We start from the raw sequence: 21,366 nt of genomic DNA on the forward strand, positions 1-21,366 counted from the left end.
CTGCTAATTCTGGCTTGCCAAAGGGGCTCAACCAAAGCTTCGACCAAAACTGCTGAACCAGGACCACCCACCCAGTACTCAGTGGAAAAGGGAAGTCTCCACAGCTATTAGTGTGTGTATGTATGCGTGTGTGTGTGTTGGGGTGGGGGTGGGGCAGGGGTTGTATATATGTTCATCCCTAATGGAGCCAAAGACAGCCTCGATATCCCAAGCAATATTGATTCTCGGCTGAAAGACCAGCATGGTGCATGGCAATCCGAAGTGGAGCAGCATGTATGGAGCAGAAGCTTTGAGGTTGGGAGGCAAATGTGAACCCAGCTCCAGGCACTGCAAACAGCATACAAAACAGCACAACAAGGGGTGGGGTGTGTGTGTGTGTGTGCGCGCGCGCATATGCAGTGTGGTCCAGACTGCATTCTGCAGTAGGCTTTTCGGCCCTAAGTATATCCTTAGGTGAGTAGTAATAATAATAATGATGGTGTTTGTTAAGCGCGTACTATGTGCCAAGCACTGTTCTTAAGCGCTGGGGTAGATACAAGGTTATCAGGTTGTGCCACGAGGAGCTCACAGTTTTCATCCCCATTTTACAGATGAGGTAACTAAGGCACAGAGAAGTTAAGTGACTTGCCCAAAGTCACACAAGTTGATAAGTGGCGGAGCTGGGATTAGAACCCATGACCTCTGATTCCTAAGCCCGTGCTCTTTCCACTAAGCCACGCTGCTGAATCTCATTGTCATTGACACTCTCAAATATAAGAATGAAGGACAACTCTACACACACACACACACACACACACACATAGAGACAGAGATATACATATGTGTCTGTGTGTATGTATTTCTAGCACCTTTTTCTTTTTCATGGTAATTGTTTAACGCTTATTATGTGTCGGGCATTATAGTAAGCAAGGGGAGAGATACAAGCTAATCACGTTGGACACAATCTATGTCTCACATGGGGCTCACAGTCTTAATCCCCATTTTATAGATGAGGTAACTGAGGCACACAGAAGTTAAGTGACTTGCCCAAGGTCACCCAGCAGACAAATGGTGGAGCCAGGATTAGAACCCAGGTCATTTCACTCCTGAGCCTGTGCTCTATCCACTAGGCCGTACTGTTTTTGTATTTTATTTCTAGCATAAATAGGGTCGTTCTGACTTGAGGCAACAGCTTCACCAGTACGCACTTTCTTCATAATGCATGTTCTGGCAAACCTTTCAGGAAATACAATGGCCCACTTGAGATTTCCAAAAAAAGGATTTATTTCACCAGCTATTAGTTTCTAAAGAAAATGCTTGTTTCAGCAGGGAAAGAAACCGTGTTTATTTTCATGGCACTTGGGATGTTTAAGAAACCATTTTCTGAACAGGTACTCATTATAGATAGTGTGATTAATTAATCATAAATTCTATCACTTGTGAAAAAAACTTTGCTCCAATGCTTCAGAATATTAATAGTCCTTTAAACTCCCAACTCACACTTACCAAATGGAAAAATGAACAGTTCTAAAGAACACCCTGAGGGAAATTTTCTCACAAATCTTATTCCTGCATCATCCCAAAATGGAATTCTAGAAACCTGCTGGCAGCTTCTCTTCTTTCTCCTGGCTACCAGGATGGGCCTAGGAGTTTCGGAGCAACGGAAAGAAACATTTCACAGACTGCAGTTTGCTCAGTCACAAAAAGGCAAGAACCAAAAAAGCAACAATCCCAGAACTGGAGTTTTTAGTCACTTAATGTTTTATTCTTGTTTAATGAATGGATCCCTGCCTACGACTGACCCTAGGGAGAGGAGTTTCCACATCCCCCAGCTTCTACTGCAATTCTCCTCAGCAGAAAGCACAAATAATCACACAGAAATAATTCAGGAACAGGACTTTAGTCAACACATTTTTTTTCCTTTCTCTGCTGGAAATGCTAATTTTATTTTTGAAGTTTCTCCTGCTTAATAGCTGTATGCAGTTTTGTTTCGTCCATTGCCAGGATGAAAACGCCAGCATCTTGCTCTGACATTTTGGGGAATGGGACAGGGATTTTGGCCAAGGATTCAGAGCCAAATGTTGTGGCAACATGACTAATTCCCCCCCCTCTACTCACACCAATCAGACACAGTGCATACCCCCCATGGCGTTTACAATCTAAGAGGGAGAAAGAACAGTTATTTACTCCCCATTTTATAGATGAGGGAATTGAGGCACAGAGGAGTTAAGCGACTTGACCAAAATCACCCAGCAGGCAAGTGGCAGAGTCAGGATAAGAACCCAGGGCTCTTCACTCCCAGGCCCACGCCCTTTCTGTTAGGCCACACAACTTGAAAACAGAACCAAAATCGTCCAGTGGACCCTAAATTGGCCCTTACAGACTGGGAAAAAGATTTCAACCAGATATCTGGTGCGTGTTTGTTGCCTTGTCTGCTGCGTACACGTGTCTCTCTCTTCCTCTCTGTTTCTAGCATGGGCCTGGGATTCAGAAAGACCCAAGTTCTAATCCTGGTTTCACCACCTGTCTGCTTTGTAACCTCAGGCAAGTCACTTAACTTCTCTGTGCCTCAGTTACCTCACCTGTAAAATGGTGAGCCCCATGTGGGATGGGGATTGTGTCTAACCCAATTTATTTGTAACTGCCCCAGAGCTTAGTACAGTGCTTGGCACACAGGAAGTGCCTAAAAAAGTCATTATTATTGTTATCATTCTCTCTCTCTCTCTCTACCTTTGGCTGGTGTCTCCCCTTTCTGCCCTTCTCTTCCTGCAATCAAGAACCATTGGCTAGACACCCCCCACCACTTTCCTCTTCTCCCATTCCTTTCTGCATTGGCCTGACTTGCTCCCTTTGTTTTTTTCCCCTCCCAACCCCATAGCACTTATGTACATATCTGTCATTTATTGTTTTTTATTGATGTCTGTCTCTCCCTCTAGACTGTAAGCTTGTTGTGGGCAGGGAATGTTTCTGTTTATTATTGTGCTGTACTTTCCCAAGTGCTTAGTACAGTGCTCTGCACACAGTAAGTGCTCAATAAATATGATTGCATGAATGAATGAATAAGAAATACAACAGTCATGGTTAATATTAGGTTTACTATTTTGCTTGGCAGAGACTTATCGTTAGACAGTGTCTGGTCACCTGCCTGATCCCATTCCCCGCACAGGTTCTGTCAGATTGAGGTGACCCCAATCAAGTATTCCACAGTTTCTGCAGCTCTTATCCACCCACCTCCACTCTATATCTATTCCTTAAACTGCAGGTTTGTAAACCACAGGAGGGTTGGACATTTTGCCTACTGATTCTCTGGTACTCTCTTGAGTCTTTAATATAGTGCTGTGTATTTTGTATGTGCTCAATAAATACTATTGTTTGTGACTGATTAACTGGGTGATTCCAATCAACTGGTCACATTCCTAACCAGTGAATGGGGTGGGGCCTGTGGAGGGATCAGCTTCTTCTTTCCATACATTCACATGACAGTCAGCACCAGTTGATGGGGCTAAACCCCAGGCACCTCTGAAAACAGTCGGATCTCTCAGATGTCTGAGGAGCACCCGCCTGCCAACCCAAAGCAAGCCAAGTTCCCAGCCCCATCCTACCCTCAGATTGAGAAGCAGGGTGGCTCAGTGGAAAGATCCCAGGCTTGGGAGTCAGAGGTCGTGGGTTCTAATTCTGACTCTGCCACTTGTTGGCTGTGTGACTTTGGGCAAGTCACTTCATTTCTCTGTGCCTCAGTTGCCTCATCTGTAAAATGGGGATGAAGACTGTGAGCCTCATGTGGGACAATCTGTTTACCTTGCACCTACCCCAGTGCTTAGAACAGTGCTTGGCACACAGTAAGCACTTAACAAATACAATTATCATTATTATTGTTATTATTATTATTGGCTGAGCTCCCGCTGATTGAGGACCTATGCAAATAGCTCGCCCAAGGAAGGGGCCTGAGGAAGGAGCAGTGACACTTGGTGCCACCTAATGTGGATGAACCCTAGGGCTGCCTAGCAACAACCAGTACCCCCAGGACTCTGAAGAGAGCGCCTTCCTTCCCACCATCCTTGAGTGCAGGCCTACTTCCTGGCCATATTCCTCAACGCAGATTGGCTGAGTTCCAACTGATGGAGATTCTTATCCAATAGGTTCCGTGAAGGCAGGGCCTGAGGGCAAGAGGCAGTTGGAGCGGGCAGTCACTACTTCCCCTGGCGAAGCTACTCATTGAGCGGGTTCCTAACTGAAAAGTAAGTCACCCCCATATGTCCTCTTCCCCATCCCCTTTGCTATCCCTCCATCTTTCCCCTGCCTTTTCTTCCTTCTCAGCCCCAATGGCAAACCCAAACTAGGCAGGGCCCCTCGGGTGGCTGAGCGGCATTGGCAGGCACATCTGAGGCCTGGATGGCCCTAGGGTCTTTACCCCTCAGGCTGTGGAAGGAGTACAGTGTCCCCATCCCCCTCTCCACCCCCTCCACCTCCACCCTGGGCCTGGCCCACACGGTTTCGGACATAAACTTGGGCTCTCTGACGGGGCAGAGCCCCACAGGGCCCAGTAGCAGTGAGGAGGGGACGAGGACCCACCCTGGCTCAGTTCCCTCCTTGTGTGGCCACCAGTCATCCAGCAGATTCGGGTGTCAGCAGACAGGGTCCCCCTGTCCCAACGAGGGGGGAGGTGTTGGATCAATGCCCCACCACCCTTCTTGGGTGGGGATCTCCTGACTCCCACCCAGCTCCATCTCAACTCCTACTCCCAGTGCCCTACTCCTTCTGCTGCCTGTGTTGCTTCCACAGATCCAGCCAGAAGGCAAACGTGAGACGATCAATAAATATGGATGCAGATAATGGCAAAAATCCGACCAGCATCCCGTCCACCGACCCTATTGTTACGATGAAGCCGCTGATGTTCTACAAAGTCTGCTCTGTGATTGCAAATCCCACGAAACTGAGTGAGGCTGTGGGCCCTGACCCTCTATCCTTCTCCCTATTCCACCCTTCTTGACCCAGGTGTCCTTCCCCTCCCTTTCCAGCAGGCTGGCCACCCCAAGTGTCTGTTAATCCTCCCCACCAGGCCCCTTTTCCCAACTCCCTGGGGTCTTCCCAGCTGGTTGGGCTCACTTTGCTTAAGTTTACCTCCAAACCCCCCTGACCCTGACATGCTTCTGGTCTCCTGTCCCCTTACCAAGGAGTCTCATGATGAAGATGGGGGTGGGGGTTAGAAAAACAGGAAAAATATTTTGTCCTGGTCTGTAAGCTCATTGTGGGCAGGGAATGTGTCTGTTTATTGTTGTATTGTACCCTCCCAAGTGCTTAGTACAGTGCTCTGCACTCAGTAAATGCTCAATAAATACAATTGAATGAATGAATGAATGTGATTTCTTCTTTCCCCCACTCCCTGCCCAACTTCTCTGCTTTTGCCTCCAGAGCCCAAGAATTCTGCAGAACATAAGAAGATAAAGATGGGTTTCATGGCCAGCCAGCAAGAGTTCGACGATATCCTCAGGACCAGGTATCCAAGCCCCCTTCGGCTACACACGTACTGCACAGCCAAGCATGGTCTCCACCTTGTTCTGCTTTCGCCCTCACCAGCAGCCACGTTTCTCCCCGACTTGGTTGGAGGGAGGGGGTGATGGACTGTCAGCCTGGTCGTGGAGAGCGGCCACCAAAGGGATTTGGTGGAGAGGGGAGGGCAACTCTCTGGGGGACCCCCTGTCACCAACCCTTCCCCCCCCAGCCAAACACACACCCTTCTCTGTTTCCATGTCTGCAGTGAGGTGCCGCTGGATAATAAGACATTGCAGATACAGTTGCGGTATGATCACCTTTTCCCCTTGCCGGGGTCCCTGGTATTGGTGGGTGGGAAAGGAGAAGGATGGGCTGAGGGGAGAGTTTCAGTTACTCTGTACATACAAGCTCTCTTTCCAGCCCTTGGGAGGGCGGGGGAGGTGGCGGGGAGGGAGGGGAGATGGTCCTTCCTACTAACTGGTTCCCTCCCCTCCCCCTGGCCACACACTGACCTCACAGTTTCTGTGTATGGCGTCACCGATATCCTCAAGTAGATCATCTCCCTCGACACCTGAAAGTCAAGGTCAACCGGAAAAAATGTTTCGTTCTGGTGAATGTCTGATCCCATACCTGGCTGGGATCCATGGGCATGACCGGGGGGCATGGGAGGGGAGGGGACGGAATGCTTGTGGAGGGGATGAGGTGGGAAGGGGGAGATGGGAGGGAAAGATGGGGAGGGATTAGCATGTCACCTATGTGGAGTGACCTGTCTGGTCCCTGACCATCCACCCCGCCACCAAAGAAAGAGAAAGAGTCCAATCAGCGCCCCATCAACATCACGAATCTGGTGCGTCTCTCAGATGTGGAGCACAACGTCATTAAGGCCACTTGGTCACTGACCGACAGGCGGGTGAGTATGGATGACTGCAGTGACAATGGTGGGGGTGGGAGTGTGCAGCGGGGAGGGAAGGGGATGGGACACAACTCTTAACACTCCCTCACACCCCCTCCCTGCCATCACACAGGACTACGCCATGTCTGTCTACTGGGTGAAGAAGCTTACCACAGCCGATTTATTGAAGGAACTGTGGGCTAAGAAATTTTTCTCCGCAGACAATACCCGAACCCTGAGTGCGTGATCCCTCCCCACCACTCCCATCACAGCCCCCAAGTGACTCCCTTTTCCCATCCCTCTCTAGGACCCTGAGTGAGTCATGCCCTCCCCCCCCCCCCCGAGGATCCCAAGTAAATGAGTCCTCCATTCCATTCTTGGTCCCTCCCTGCCCTGTCTCTTTCTCACAGACAAGAGCCCATAGCCCACTGGTCTCTGGTCACCACCACCCCTCAGTCTCCACTGAGCCCATGGCCTCTCTGGCCTAGTTGACCCCGTGGTCACTTCTCTCCGGCTCTGTTTCAGTCCAGGAGAAGCTGGCAGCCTGCTCAGGAAAAACCATGACCAACAGCCTCCGCGTCTCCCTCATATGCCCTGTGAGTGTGGGTGAGGCCCTGGGTGAGGGATGGGGGAGAATGGAGGGGAGGAGAAGGGGCTGGTTCCCTGAGTGTGTCGTGATAATGGGGATGGAGAGCTGTGGCTTGGAGTTGGAAAGTAATTAGAGAAGGTAATTAGAGAAGCAGCGTGGCTCAGTGGAAAGAGCACGGGCTTTGGAGTCAGAGATCATGGGTTTGAATCCCGGCTTGGCCACTTGTCAGCTGTGTGACTTTGGGCAAGTCACTTAACTTCTCAGTGCCTCAGTTACCTCATCTGTAAAATGAGGATTAAGACTGTGAGCCCCACGTGGGACAACCTGATTCCCCTGTGTCTACCCCAGCGCTTAGTACAGTGCTCGGCACATAGTAAGCGCTTAACAAATACCAACATTATTATTATTAATTAGGGTCTGAGCCCCAAAATGGGTGGGGAGGTGGTGGTGGGTGGACCATGTGGTGGATGATCCAATGGCACCCCCCTCCACCCCCAACCTTTCACTCTCTCTCCTCACCTGCACCCAGCTGGGACAGAGCCTTATGGCCGTGCCATGCCGCTCACTATTCTGCTTCCATCTGGAAATTTTTGATGCAGTCCAGTACCTGAAGAGAAATAAGGAGAAGGAGACATGGCGATGTCCAATCTGTGTCAAGAAAGCAAATTTCAGGAATCTGGTTATTGATGAGTATGAAGACTGTCCTCGCCCCTCCAACCCCTTTCCTTCGATCCCCTCCACCTCCTCCACCTACTCCCCTCCGACCTCTCCCTGACTCTTCTCCTTCCAGGTACTTCCTTGATATCCTCAACTCCAGGCCCCGCTGTAGGGAGATTGAGCTCCTGCCTGATGGGTCCTGGTCCCCGGTAGGGCCCAGGAGAGACTCAAAGGATGGCTGTGATGGCCCTGGGCTCAGTGGCCTCCAAGGTGGGCCCTCCATCATCACGCCCGGCCCAGTCCCTGGCCCCCCAAGCCCAATGGCTGTCCCCTGGGGCCACAGTGACACTCCCGTCCAGCAAGGTGGTGGTGGGTGGGGGTACCTGGGCTGGGTCGGGGGATTCACACTTCTCCCTCCCTTTGCCCCGGAGCAGCCCTACCACTTGACAGTGACAAGGAGAATCTTAACACTGCCGCAGTAGATGGCAGCCAGCCTGCCGTAAAGCTTCCGTATCCGGCCGCCACGCCCACCATAAGGTAGGACCCCAGGATTATCCCTGCCCTGTTCTCCACGGGGGACCCAAAGGCAGAGGTACACATGGGGTGCAGGGTGCCAGAGGCCTGCTCCCCAGCCCCCAATGCCCCCTTTCCTTTCCCCTAGGTTGACAAGACCTCAGCAGCCTCCAACCCTCATCTGGGACCCGCTCCAGGACAAGCCCTTCCAGCAGTCCAGATCCCCCCTATCTTCTCTCCAGCCGACCTCCACCAGTGGTACATGGGGGCTCCTGGGTGGCTGACTGCCCGGTGTCGGTGTATGTGAGGGAGGGAGAGGGAGGGGCTGGTTCCCGGATTGGTCAGGATGGGGATGGAGAGTGTGCCTTGGAGTAGGAAGGTAATTAGGTCTGAGTTCCGAAATGCAGGGGGGTGGGTGGGTGCATGGGCCATGTGGTGGATGATCTGATGACCCCTCCCCACCGCCCCTCCCCACAAGCTTTCACCATATGGGTAACTGTGTGTGTTTATGGGTCCTTTTGTGCTTGGGTCTACAGGCCTGTGTACGGTTGCTGCTGCATGTGTGTCTGTGGTGTGTCTGTGTCTGGTTTCATGGACATTGCTCTGTGTCTGTGAGGCTATGTATCTGTCTGGATGGACTGATTGACTGATCAACTGAGTGGATGGGGTTGGGGGTTAACGTGACCTGGATTGAATTTTGCATTTTTCCTCTTTCCCAGGTCTGAATTTGCCCTCTAACTATAACTTTGTTAAAGAGGTAAGTTCCAGTTTCTTCTCTCCCCTCTCCCCCAGCTCCCCTTGTTCGCCACCTTCCTGGTCTCCTCCCTTTCCTTGGCCCTCCCTATCCCCCCTCCAGTGCCCTACTCACCCAGGCTGCTCCACTGCAGGTGGATAAATTGATGCGGGTGAGAAATACTCTTTGGCCTCCCTGGCTCTGGGCCTTCACAGCCAAGAATCTTCCCTCCCCTCCTCTACCACCCTTTTCCCTTCCTTCCCTTCCTTCCCCTCCCCTGTCCCTCTCAATTTTGTCAGTTCCTTCCTCCACTGTGGGCAGTGGGAGGAAAGGAGAAAGTTCCTGCTTTGAGTGTCGGGGCTAGGGAAGAGTGCTGGGGCTGGGAGGAGTGTGTGAGTGTGTGGTGGGGCAGGGAGGATCCATGGGGGCACACTAGCCAGGGGTTCTCCGGCTTGCTGCTCCTGCGCCTCCCTGCCATGGTCTCAGCCTGTCCCCCCCTTTCAATCCACTCCAGCCCTGTGACCAGTCCTTCTCCACCTCTCAGCCCGGCTCTGACTACAGCCACCACCTGCCCTGGTACCCTACCGAGCCAATGCCAACCTCAGCACCAGCACCAAACCTAGGCCCAGCCCTAGGCCCAGCCCCATCCCCAGTCCCAGCTCCAGCCCCAGGGCCCTATCCTGGTTGGCTCCCAACTCCACTCCCCACTGGAATCTATGGTCCCAGCAGTCAGCAGCCTTCTCCCTGTGGGCTTGGGGCAGAACAAGAGAGGGATCTCCCAGCTTTGGAGCAGCTGGTCAGGTATCAGCCCCCTGCACCGGACACTTTTCCCACAATGGACCAGGTCTCCCTACCTGCCAGACCCATGGGAAATACTGAGGAGGGACTGCAGGGGTGGGATGGGTTCAGCCCGATCCCACCCACTATGCACCTGGCCCCAGCCCATCTGGGCACAGGAGCTTTTTCCACCCAAGCAAGTAGGGCTTCCCCCTCTAGAGTGATTGAGGCTCCATCCTCCAGAACGAGTGAAACTTCATGCGCCAGAGCGAATGAGGATTCCTCCTCCAGAATTCATAAAGCTTCGTTATCCAGAGCAAGTGAAGTTTTATCCCCTCAAGAGAGTGAGGCTTTGTCCTCCAGGGTGAGGAGGACTAGGTCCTCCAGAGTCAATGAGGCTTCTGCCTCCAGAGTGAGTAAGGCTTTGTCCTCTAGAGTGAGGGAAGCTTCATCCTCTAGTACGGGTAAGGCTTTGTCCTCTGGAGAGAGGGGGCCTTCGTTCTCTAGAATGAGTAAGGTTTCGACTTCCAAAGTGAAGGAGGTTTCTTCCTCCAGAATGACTAAGGCTTCATGCTCCAGAGCAAGGGAGGCTTCATTCTCTAGAACGAGTAAGGCTCCAATCTCCAAAGTTAGTGAGGCTTCATCCTCCGGAGTGAGTAAGGCTTTGCCCTCCAGAACGAGAAAGGCTTCAACCTCCAAAGTTGAGGCTTCATCTTCCAGAATGAGTAAGGCTTCGTCCTCCAAGGTTAGCGAGGCTTTATCCTCCAGAACGAGTGAGGCTCCATCCTCCAGAATGAGTAAGGCTTTGTCTGCCAGAATGAGTAAGACTTCATCCTCCAAAGTTAGTGAGGCTTCATCCTCCAGAGCGAATAAGGCTTCGTCTTCCAGAGCGAATAAGGCTCCATCTTCCAGAGCGAGTGAGGCTTCTTCCTCCAGAATGAGTAAGGCTTCGTCCTCTAGAATAAATAAGGCTTCATCTTCCAGAGTTAGTAAGGCTTTGTCCTCCAGAGCAAGTGATGTTTCATCCTCCAAGGCTAACAGTGGTCAGTCCTTCCAGGTAGGTGGGGCTGCCTCCATCCTGGATAACTCTGAGTCTAAGGACCAGAGCTGTCCGTAAAGAGAGGGGGACAAACTCCATAGATCCCCATCCCTCCACTGGCCCCTCCTTCTCCCACCTTTCAGGTCAGTGGGGAAGCGGGAGTCACCCCACAGCCCCATTCATCTCAGGTTTAAAATGTTCATGTTCCCCCCACCCTCAAGTGCCACATCTGGGGCCTGTTCTGGAAGCTCTTGTTCAGCAGGGTGGGAACGGGAATGTGCATGTGGTCCCGTTCTCTCCCTTCCCCACCCCCACTACCCCTCATCCCTTCCCATGTTTACTTGCCCTTTCCCCTCCCTTGTTAATTTGTTGCTGATTGTGGTTAGTGGCGGGGGCCCCAGTTGTAACAGTATTGAATTTGTTTAGAATTTATTGAACTTGGTTGGAAAATAGTTGTTCCCAACACATTGTTGTCAAGACATTTTCACCAATTAATAAAATGAAAAATGTTCTAGACATACAGGTGCCGCCTCTTCGTTGTGAGCATGGGGGCAAAAAGGAGGGATGTGGTCTGGGAGGGGACAAGTGTCAAAGAGATAGTGGGCCTGAATAATAATGTCTATGGTATTTGTTAAGTGCTTACTATGTGTCAGACACTGTATTAAGCATTAGGGTAGATACAAGCTAATCAAGTTGGACACTGTCCAGGCTCACAGTCTTAGTCCCCATTTTATAGGTGAGATAACTGAGGCACAGAGAAGTGAAGTGACTTGCCCAATGTCACACAGCAGACAAGTGGTGGCATGGGGATTAGAGCCCAGGTTCTTTTGACTTAGACCCAGCTCTATCCACCGGTCTACACTGCCTCTCACTGACAGTGTCAGTGAAGCCAAGGTTTGATGATGTTTTCCAGGAGAAGGGGGTGGGCGATAGTGTCCAAAGCAGCTGAGATGTCAAAAAGGATTAAGACTGAATAGAGATCTTTGATTCTGGCAGGAAGGAGGTCACTGAAGACCTCAGAGAGGGCAGCTTCCATGGAGTGAAGAATGTGGAGGCCAAGTTGGAGGGGGTCGAGGGGAGATCTGGAGAAGTGGAAGTGGAGGCAGTGGGGGTAGACAATTCACTTAAGGAATTTGGAGAGGAATGGTGGGAGGGTGGCAGGGCAATAACTGGAGGGACCACGTGGTCAAGGGAAAGCTTTTTCAGGATACAGGACACCGGAGCATGTTTGAAAGCAGGGGGGGAAAAGTCATTGGAAAGTGTGAAGAGTTGAAGATGGTCGTCAGGGAGGGAAGAAGAGAAGGGGCAAGTGATTTAATGAGGTATAAAGAGATGGGGTCAGAAGTGTAAGAGGAAGGGGTAGATTTTAAGAGGAGGTGAGAGATCTGCTCTGGAGATATGGCTGAGAATATTGGGACAGTCAAAGAGGGCACAAGAGGAGGTGGGATTGGAGAGGAGCAGGGGAGATTTCTGGGAGGTCACGGTCGATGGTTTCACTTTTATTAAAAAAGTACTTGTTCAGGTCATTGGGGCAAGAGATGGTGGAGGAGGCAGGGGGTTAAAGGAGGGAATTAAACATCAGAATCAACTGGTGAGGGCAATGGTGATGATGATGATGCTATTTGCTAAGTGCTTACTATGTGTCAAGCACTGTTCTATGCACTGGGGCAGATATAAGATAATCAGGTTGGACACAGTCCCTGTTCCCCAAGGAGGTCAAATTCTTAATCCCCATTTTACAGATGAGGTAACTAAGGCACAGAGGAGAGAAGTGACTTGCCCAAGGTCACACAGCAGAAAAGTGGAAGAGTCAGGATTAGAACACAGGTCCTTTTCACCCCCAGGCCTGTGCTCTATTCACTAGGCCATGCTGCAAGGACCAGGGTAATCATTAAGGATGGACAAATAAAATTGCCTGGTAGAGTTAAAGCAAGTAGCTTCAAAGCAGAGTTGAAGCAAGTTGTTTCTTGTAGCTTTTGTTCAATGGGACAGGAGCAGGGACAAAGATCTGGACCTGATCTTTCAACCCCATGACCCTTCTGACTCCTGTCCCTTTCCTTGATTCTTCATCGCTGGTTTGAGGTTGCTGACAAGAGGCCTCAGTCACACTGTTGTTTAATTGGCTTAAATTTTACTGAACTTATTTAGAATGTAATTGTTCTCACCCTATTGTTGGTCGAGAAGTTTTTAGCAATTAATAAAGAGGAAAATATTCCTAAAATACGTGTGCTACCTCTTTATTGTGAATGCGGGAGTGGAAAAGGGAGAGGGATTTGGGTCGGAGGCTTGGGAGGGGACAAGCTTAAAGCGGCATGGTATAGTGGGTAGAGCACGGGCCTGAGAGTCAGAAGGTCATGGATTCTAATTCCGACTCTGCCACTTGTCATCTGTGCTGTGGGACAGGAACTGTGTCCAACTTGATTTGCTCGTATCCACCCAAGTGCTTAGTACGGTGCCTGGCACAGAGTAAGCACTTAACAAATACCACTATTATTATCATTATTTTTGTGGTATCTGTTAAGCCCTTACTGTGGCTCTGGCTCTGTTTCAAGTACTGGGCCAGTCACTAGAGAATCAGATGGGACAGAGACCGTGATCCACCTGGGACTTAAGCCTTATTAAAAGCATATCTCTTCCAAGAGGCCTTCTCTGACTAAGCCTTTCTTTCCCCTACTCCCTCTCCCTTCTGGTTTCCCTGTCACTTGGATACGTGTTCCTGAAGCACCTGATATTCATCCCACCCTCAGCCCCACAGCACTTATGTCTAAATCAGTAATCGATTTTAATATATGCCTTCCCCTCTAAACTGTCAGTTCTTTTGTGGGCAGGGAATGGGTCTACCAACTCTGTTGTCCTGTAGTCTCCCAAGTGCTTAGTCCAGTACTCTGCCTGCAGTAAGCACTCAATAAATATCATTGACTGATTGATTGTGAATGGCAGGAGGGAGACATTTCTTGAATTCAGGCAGTGGCAGATGTCTTGATTCCGGGGTCCTGAACAGGGCCAGGGCCCATCCGGTGCATCCTGTCCCATCCCGCCCCCCACCAACTCCATAGCCACAGCAGCACAGGAAGCGTGTCTGGCCTTCTCTAACTAAGCCCTACATTACCCTTTATTCAACCGAGGCATTTGGATCTGTACCCTTTAAGTACTTGATATTCACCTCACCCTCATGGCACTTATGTACATTGTTGAAATCTATTTTAATGTCTATTTCTCCCTCTAGACTGTAAGCATCTTGTGGGCAGGGAGCATGTCTACCAACTCTGCTGTCTTAAACTCTCCCAAATGCTTAATCCAGTGTTTGGCACAGGAAGTGCTCAATAAATACCATTGATTGATACCAACTGGATGATTGGGAGAACAGGAATCAAATCACCATTTTAAAGACAAGGGAATAGAAGTACAGAGAAGTTAAGTGTCACCCAGCAGGCAGCTAGAGGAACCGGGATTAATACCCAGGTCATCTAACTCCTAGGCTCGTGCTCTTCCCACTAGGCCACAGTGCTCCCTGTTCTAAGCATGGGGAGAACAGGTATTTAATTCTTGTTTATACAGAGGAGGAAACAGGCACAGAAGATTCAGGTTATTTGCTCAAGGTCACACAGAGAAGGCATGTGGCGGAGCTGGGATTTGGATCCAGGTCTCCTGACTCTCAGGCCCAGGCTCCTTCCACCACGCCGTACAATCCACCACTTTGGGTCTTTTCAGCCTAGTGGGAAACTCTCAAGTCTCGTCAGAGGGCTGGGGAGAGCGAAGCAGAGTTCGGTTCACCTGGCTGAGGGGGCTGTCGCCACCATCGCCTTGTGGAGGGGACACCAGTGCCCCTGTGGCCTTGAGAAGCAGCATGACCTAGTGGAAAGCATGTGGGCCTGAGAGTCAGAGGATGTGGGTTCTAATCCTGACTCCGCCACATGTCTTGAGAAGCAGCATGGCTTAGTGGAAAGAGCATAGGCTTGGGAATCAGAGGTCCCGGCTCCGCCACTTTCATTCATTCAATAGTATTTATTGAGCGCTTACTATATGCAGAGCACTGTACTAAGCGCTTGGAATGAACAAGTCGGCAACAGATAGAGACAGTCCCTGCCGTTTGACGGGCTTACAGTCTAATCGGGGGGAAACAGACAGACAAGAACAATGGCAATAAATAGAGTCAAGGGGAAGAACATCTCGTAAAAACAATGGCAACTAAATAGAATCAAGGTGATGTACAATTCATTAACAAAATAAATAGGGTAATGAAAATATATACAGTTGAGCAGATGAGTGCAGTGCTGAGGGGATGGGAAGGGAGAGCCACTTGTCAGCTGTGTGACCTTGGGCAAGTCACTTAACTTTTCTGTGCCTCAGTTACCTCATCTGCAAAAAGGGGATGAAGTCTGTGAGCCCCACGTGGGACAACCTGATTACCTTGTATCTACCCCAGCGCTTAGAACAGTGCATGGCATATAGTAAGCGCTCAACAAATACCAATATTATTATTATTATTATTATTTTGTCTGCTGTTTGACCTTGGACAAGTCACTTCACTTCTCTGGGCTTCAGTTACCTCATCTGTAAAATGGGGAATAAAACTGGGAGTCCCATGCTGGACTGTGTCCATCCTGATTACCTTGTATGTACCCAGTGCTTAGAACCATGCTTGGTACATATTAAGTGCTTAAAACAATTATCATTATTATTATTATTGGGACTGATGTTGCAGGAGCTGCCAGGGACTGGCCCACCCCTACAGCCTTCTTCCCTGCTGTGCTGGAGCAGGGCATGATGGGAGAAAAGAAGGCTCATCTGGGAAATGATGAAAGAAAAGAAACTGAAGTAGTTGTAAAAAATGATCTGTTAGAAGATGGATGTATCATATTTTGGTAGTACTCATATCAGGGATGTTTACTGAGGGCCCATTAGGTGCAGTGTAGTTGAGAAATACATTGGAAGCACAAGAAATGCTCCCCACCCACAAGGAGCTGACATTCAAGTGGCATAAACAGTAGTAAAAGAAATATTTACCACTGGTGGAATGAGAGATTTATTATCACATATACAAGAAGCAGCATGGCCCAGTGGGAAGAGCATGAACCTGGGAGTCAGGAGACCTGGATTCTAATCGTGGCTCCACCACTTGTCTGTTTTGTGAAATTGGGCAAGTTACTTCTCTGTGCCTCAGTTTCCTTATCTGTGAAATAGGGGTGAAATATGTATTTTCCTCCATTTTCATTATTATTATTTTTAATTATTATTACATTTGTTTTGCGCTTATTATGTGTCAAGCACTGTTCTAAACACTGGGACAGATAGAAGTTCATCAGGAAGGACACAATCCCTGTGGTCATGGAGCTCATAGTCTAAGTAACACTGAGACTGAGCACCCACGAGGGACAACGACTGTATCTGATCTTATTAATCTGTATCTAACCCAGTGATTACCACAGTCTTTGGCACATAGTATGTGTATATTAATGCCACAAACATTATTAAGTGAACTACACCTAAATATACAAGTGCTAAGGGTGAGAATACATGGGAAGAATCATTCCAACTTGTCAGTAGTTTGAATGAGAACTGAAAGACGGTGAAGAATCCAAGATGACCCCAAAGTTGTAGGCATCTGAGAGAGGGAAGATGGCAGTGTGGCAAGTTTGGGAAGGAGTGGGTTTGGGAGGGCAGATCAAAAGTTCCGTTTTAGACACGCTGAGTTTGAGGCGCTGGCCGGACACCCAAGTGGAAGCAAGAGGAAATGCAACAGAGCAGGTTCAATGAAAGGCTGAAGCTGGAGAGCCAGATTTGGGAGTTGGTAGCTAGTTGCCCCAGTGGTGAGGGAGGTAATGCCCACCCCTTAAACCCACTCTGGCTCCTCCAAGGTCCAAGAGTGGATCTACTCACCACTTGGGGAGCCCACGGCCTCTCCTCCCACCCCCTACCGGGCCTCAGCTCCAAAACTGAGCTCCAAATAATAATAATAATTATGGTGTTTATTAAGCGCTTACTATGTTCTAAGCACTGGGGTAGATACAAGGTAATCAGGTTGTCCCACGGGGGGCTCATAATTTTAATCCAGAGAAGCAGCATGGCTCAGTGGAAAGAGCACAGGCTTGGGAGTCAGAGGTCATGTGTTCGAATTCTGGCTCTGACACTTGTCAGCCGTATAACTATGAGCAAGTCACTTAACTTCTCTGTGCCTCAGTTACCTCATCTTGTAAAATGGGGATTAAGACTGTGAGCCTCACATGGGACAACCTGATTACCCTGTATCTACCCCAGCGCTTAGAACAGTGTTTCGCACATAGTAAGCGCTTAACAAATACCAACATTATCATTATTATTATTAATCCCCATTTTACAGATGAGGTAACTGAGGCACAGAGAAGTTAAGCGGCTTGCCCAAGGTCACATAGCAGACAAATGGCAGAGCCGGGATTAGAACCCATGTCCTCTGACTCCCAGGTCCGTGCTCTTTCCACTCTATGTGAACAAAGCCATGCAAGTCCAGATCAGCAGATGTCACCCGCTCAACATTCAGACCGGCAGATGAACTGAAACCTCCCCAGAGGAAATGGGAATAAAGGCGGTTGCCCTGGAATGAGCTGTTGTTTGAGACTTTTCTACTGTTCACCTCTCAGGGAGTGGTAACCTAGATCTATGGAAGAAAGGTAAACTTTCTTACTGTTTTTTCCGGCAGATTGATCGATGAACTATGACATAGTCTCCCTGAGCCCAACGCTGTAGAATTAAAAGACAGAAGAGCAACCAAAACAAACCAGTTACAAATCTTCCTTCGGCTGTATTAGGGGTGAGGCTAGCCGCACTGTGAAATATAAGGGGCAGACAATACTGCCAGTTGCCTTGCAGATCACCACTTGTAGGCACACTATTTGAATTACCCTGAGATGACCGCAAGGCAACAGGCCAGGCTAAAATATAGCCAGGCAAACAGATATTAGAGATTCAATTCCATGGTTTGAAATCCATCAGCCAAAGTAATTCCCATATCCCTTTACAGTCCATTAAATACTCTATTTTTTAATTGAAGTTATAATATTTATTTGCTCATTCTCACCTGTTTTGGTATGCTACATTTCTTCAGTAATTTCTCTAGTGATTTCTGCTTGGATTAGTCTTTTCCTTCCATTATCTCTGGTTTAATTGCCCCCTATCTTACAGGAATGTTCAGAGCCAATTTGCTGTTGATTTTCCATATCTTTAAGTCACCTTTCCCCTGAAAATTGTGGAAGAGTACAATCCCTTGTTGGGGGTCCAAAATAAGTCAGTATGAAATAGCCTGTGGAAGAAACCAAAATGATCACTCTAGAACCATAGTATTCAAAAATCGAATGGCCCTTGTTGAAGGTTTGAAATTTTCTTGTTTTCCTTTTTGCAGAATTAATTTCACCGCATCCTTCTGGCAATGCAGGTTCCTAGTTGTTCAAATGACAATTGTGGTATTCGTTAAGCACCTACTATGTGCCAGACACTGTACTAAATTCAGGAGCGGATACACTTAAATTGGGTTGGACACAGTTCCTGTCTCATAAGGAACTCAGTTTCAATCCCCATTTTACATATAAGGTAACTGAGGCCCAGATAAGTAAAGTGACTTACCCAAGGTCACACAATAGACCAGTGCCAAAATCAGGATTAGAACCCATGACCTTCTGACACCTAGGCCTGTGGTCTACCCACTACAACATGGTTATGAAAGTAATCATGATATAACTGAAATATTTCCTAGATAGCAATCCCCTTTTATCAATCCATCAATCGATGGGATGGACTGAGCATTCACTGGGTGCAGAGCACTGTACCAAGTGCTTGAGAGAGGAGAAGCAAGTAAGTAGACACTATCCCTTCCCTCCTCCATTCCCCTCTACTCTACTCCTTTCATCTCCCCTTCCCTTATTATGGGATTACTGATAATACTTGCCCCTTTACAGCAATGAAAGAAAGGCAAAGTCCTTTGTAAAAAGGCAAAGTAAAAATAATGCACTTTTACCTTATTATTTTCAGCTGTGTGTGTGAAACCTCTTAATGAAAAGAAGACTAGGTTTAATGGTTTTTCAGGTCTGTGCTTTATAGTCACAATTTACCCAGTAAATCATCAGGTCATAAAAACCAAAAGGCTCCTAATTGGAAGCAGAATTTAGGTCAAGGGCCTAAAGGAGAAGTAGGAAACTTCAGTCCATCAATCAACCAATGGTATTTACTGAACCCTTACTGGGTGCAGAACATTAGACTAAGCACTTGGGAGAGCAGAATACAATAGAGTTGGTAGGCGTGATTCCTGTACTCAAGGAGCAGGGATTGTCTAGAGGGAGAGATAAACATTTAAAAAATTACAGGTAGGGAAGTGGCAGAGTATAAAGATACATATATAAGGACTGTGGGGATATAAGAGGGTGGGGAAGTGAGATGTTAGTCAGAGAAGGCTTCTTGGAGGAGATGAATCACATCTCCTCCCAAAGGGCTTCCCTGACTAAGCCTCCATATCCTCTTTCTCCCACTTCCTTCTGCATCACCCTTGAACTTGGATTTGCACCTTTTATTCCCCCACTCTCAGCATTCATGTACATGTCCGTCATTTATTTATTTATGCTAATATCTGTCTTCCCCTCTAGACTGTAAGCTCCTTATGAGTAGGGAATGTGTCTTCCAACTCTTACATAGTACTCTCCCAAGCGCTTAATACAGTGCTCTGCCCACAGTAAGCACTCAATAGCTATGATTGATTCATTTTAGTACAGCTTTGAAGATTGGGAGGATGATGATCTGCCAGATGTGAACAGGAAGTGAGCTCCAGATCAGAGGAAGGGGGTCACGGGATGGGAAAAACGAGTGTGAGTAGAAAAGCACACTCATTTTTTCTCCACCTGCTACTTGGGAACTACTTTACCCAGAATCACCTGGGAATAAAAACCAATCCGGCTGGGTGAAGCCTTTTCTTTTCAGCTTTTGCCCCCTGGCTTGCTGTCTCTCTCATTCAGTGCTTTGCTGAAAGCCTTGGGAGCAGGTGAGGAGATCTGTGCAGAAGTTTGTGTCTTTAAGGAAGTTTGTCTATCTCTGAGAGCTTAGATGTACACTGAAGCCTACATAGCCAGGGGCGTATGGCATTTGGATTGATTTTAAATTCCTCCTCTTTCTCATCTTCTGTGTTAAAGAAAATGTCTCTGTCTTGAGTGTGTGGGAAATGCCCAGAGGGATCAGGGATTTTTCTCCAGCATTTACTGAGCACCCTGCAGCTAATAACTGCTGCCCTGTAGCTTGAAATCAGGATCTGAAACATCCTGAAGAAGTCAGAACCCATTGCTTCTCTCTGCAATTTTATAACCACTTATGCTTCTCCCCTGCCCCCCACCTTCTTTCCAGCCCAAGAGAAGGTGATCTGAAGCTACTGGTATTTATTTAGGACTTAAAAATAGTGGTGTAGGTACCGCATAATCCAACTGGACACAGTCCTTGTCCCGCTAAGAACTCACAGTTGAAGGTGGAGGGAGAACAGACATCTCATGCTTATTTTACAGTTGAAGAAGCTGAGGTGCAGAAGGGTTAAGTGACTTGCCCAAGGTCACACAGCAGGCAAGGTTCAGAACTGAGATTAGAAGCTGGGTCCTCTGACTTTCACACTCATGCTCTATGCCCTGGACATGCTGTCTTGCTCAACCTGAAATGAGAACTGTAGAAGTATATGTAAACAGCCCCTGTTCCCCTCCCATTCTACTGAACCTTTTGGACCTTAGACAGAATGGTTGCTAGTGATTGTTACTGTTAGAGTGAAACTCAGTCAAACACTGGCAATCAATGGTCTTTCCTGAACGCTTATTGCAGAGCACATTGGAGGTGATCCAAGGCTGTGGGTTGGTGGTACAAGATCATTGAAGGGATTAATTCATTCAATCATATTTATTGAGCACTTACTGTGTGCAGAGCACTGTACTAAGCACTTGGGAGAATGCAATATAACAATAAACAGACGCAGTCCCTGCCCAAAATGAGCTAGCACATAACAAATACCATAAAAAAATGTAGTTCAAGGCTTGAACATTGAAGCATTCAAACTAGGGTAAGCTTTACACATGCTGCTGAGCTGAAGAGTTTTCTCAAAGCAAGAAGTGAGCTGTAAGAGATATCAACATTAAAATTCAATAACCCTATTGTGAAAGAGCATTAAAAAGAAATGTTAATTAGGGGAGCTGGGGAGGGAGTTCCCCATATCTGATTATGCTGAAATGAAATGTCAGTCCAGACACAGGCACCATAGCTTGTCTTGTCAAGTGCCCACAGTGAGGAAACACCAGCATTTTGGATGCAAAATTTAGTATTCTTTCCACCAGTGACCCATTCATGTTTGAGTAGTAATAGTGTATATTGAGCACCTGCTGAGTACTAGGCACTCTATTAAGTGCTTGGGAAAGTAGAGTAAAAGCAAGACATATGGTCCCCAACCTGAAACCATCATATTTACTGAGCAATGCAATAGGCTTGGTGGACCCTATGGTTTGTGGTCTCATGAGAGGTTATGGTCCCATGAGAGCTTTACATTCAGAATGATTGATAAATGATGAAGTCAGGAGAAAAAGCAAGGCTAAAAAAGATGGTAAGCAAATCTTACCAGGATGAATTATTGGAATAAAGGCAGAAAAAATAATTAACTGTCCAACTGTATCTGCATATATATGCATAAATGTGGAGGGTGAATATAATAA

The 21,366-nt window shown here is 48.1% G+C and overlaps 1 protein-coding gene across 1 annotated transcript; it reads left to right on the top strand.

Moving 5' to 3' along the window:
- The first annotated feature begins 4,136 nt into the window (after window positions 1-4,136).
- LOC103171119 (E3 SUMO-protein ligase PIAS3-like) lies at window positions 4,137-11,188 on the top strand. Its single transcript, XM_029051649.1, has 14 exons — window positions 4,137-4,217; window positions 4,762-4,916; window positions 5,392-5,476; window positions 5,738-5,779; window positions 5,992-6,082; window positions 6,275-6,382; window positions 6,498-6,603; window positions 6,890-6,960; window positions 7,483-7,643; window positions 7,744-7,880; window positions 8,045-8,147; window positions 8,272-8,381; window positions 8,843-8,880; window positions 9,371-11,188. The coding sequence occupies exons 2-14, from the start codon at window positions 4,799-4,801 to the stop codon at window positions 10,748-10,750; spliced, it is 2,550 nt and encodes an 849-aa protein (XP_028907482.1). The 5' UTR covers window positions 4,137-4,217; window positions 4,762-4,798; the 3' UTR covers window positions 10,751-11,188.
- Window positions 11,189-21,366: the final 10,178 nt, after the last annotated feature.

Source organism: Ornithorhynchus anatinus, chromosome X1, assembly GCF_004115215.2.
Source record: "Ornithorhynchus anatinus isolate Pmale09 chromosome X1, mOrnAna1.pri.v4, whole genome shotgun sequence".
Lineage (NCBI taxonomy): Eukaryota > Metazoa > Chordata > Mammalia > Monotremata > Ornithorhynchidae > Ornithorhynchus > Ornithorhynchus anatinus.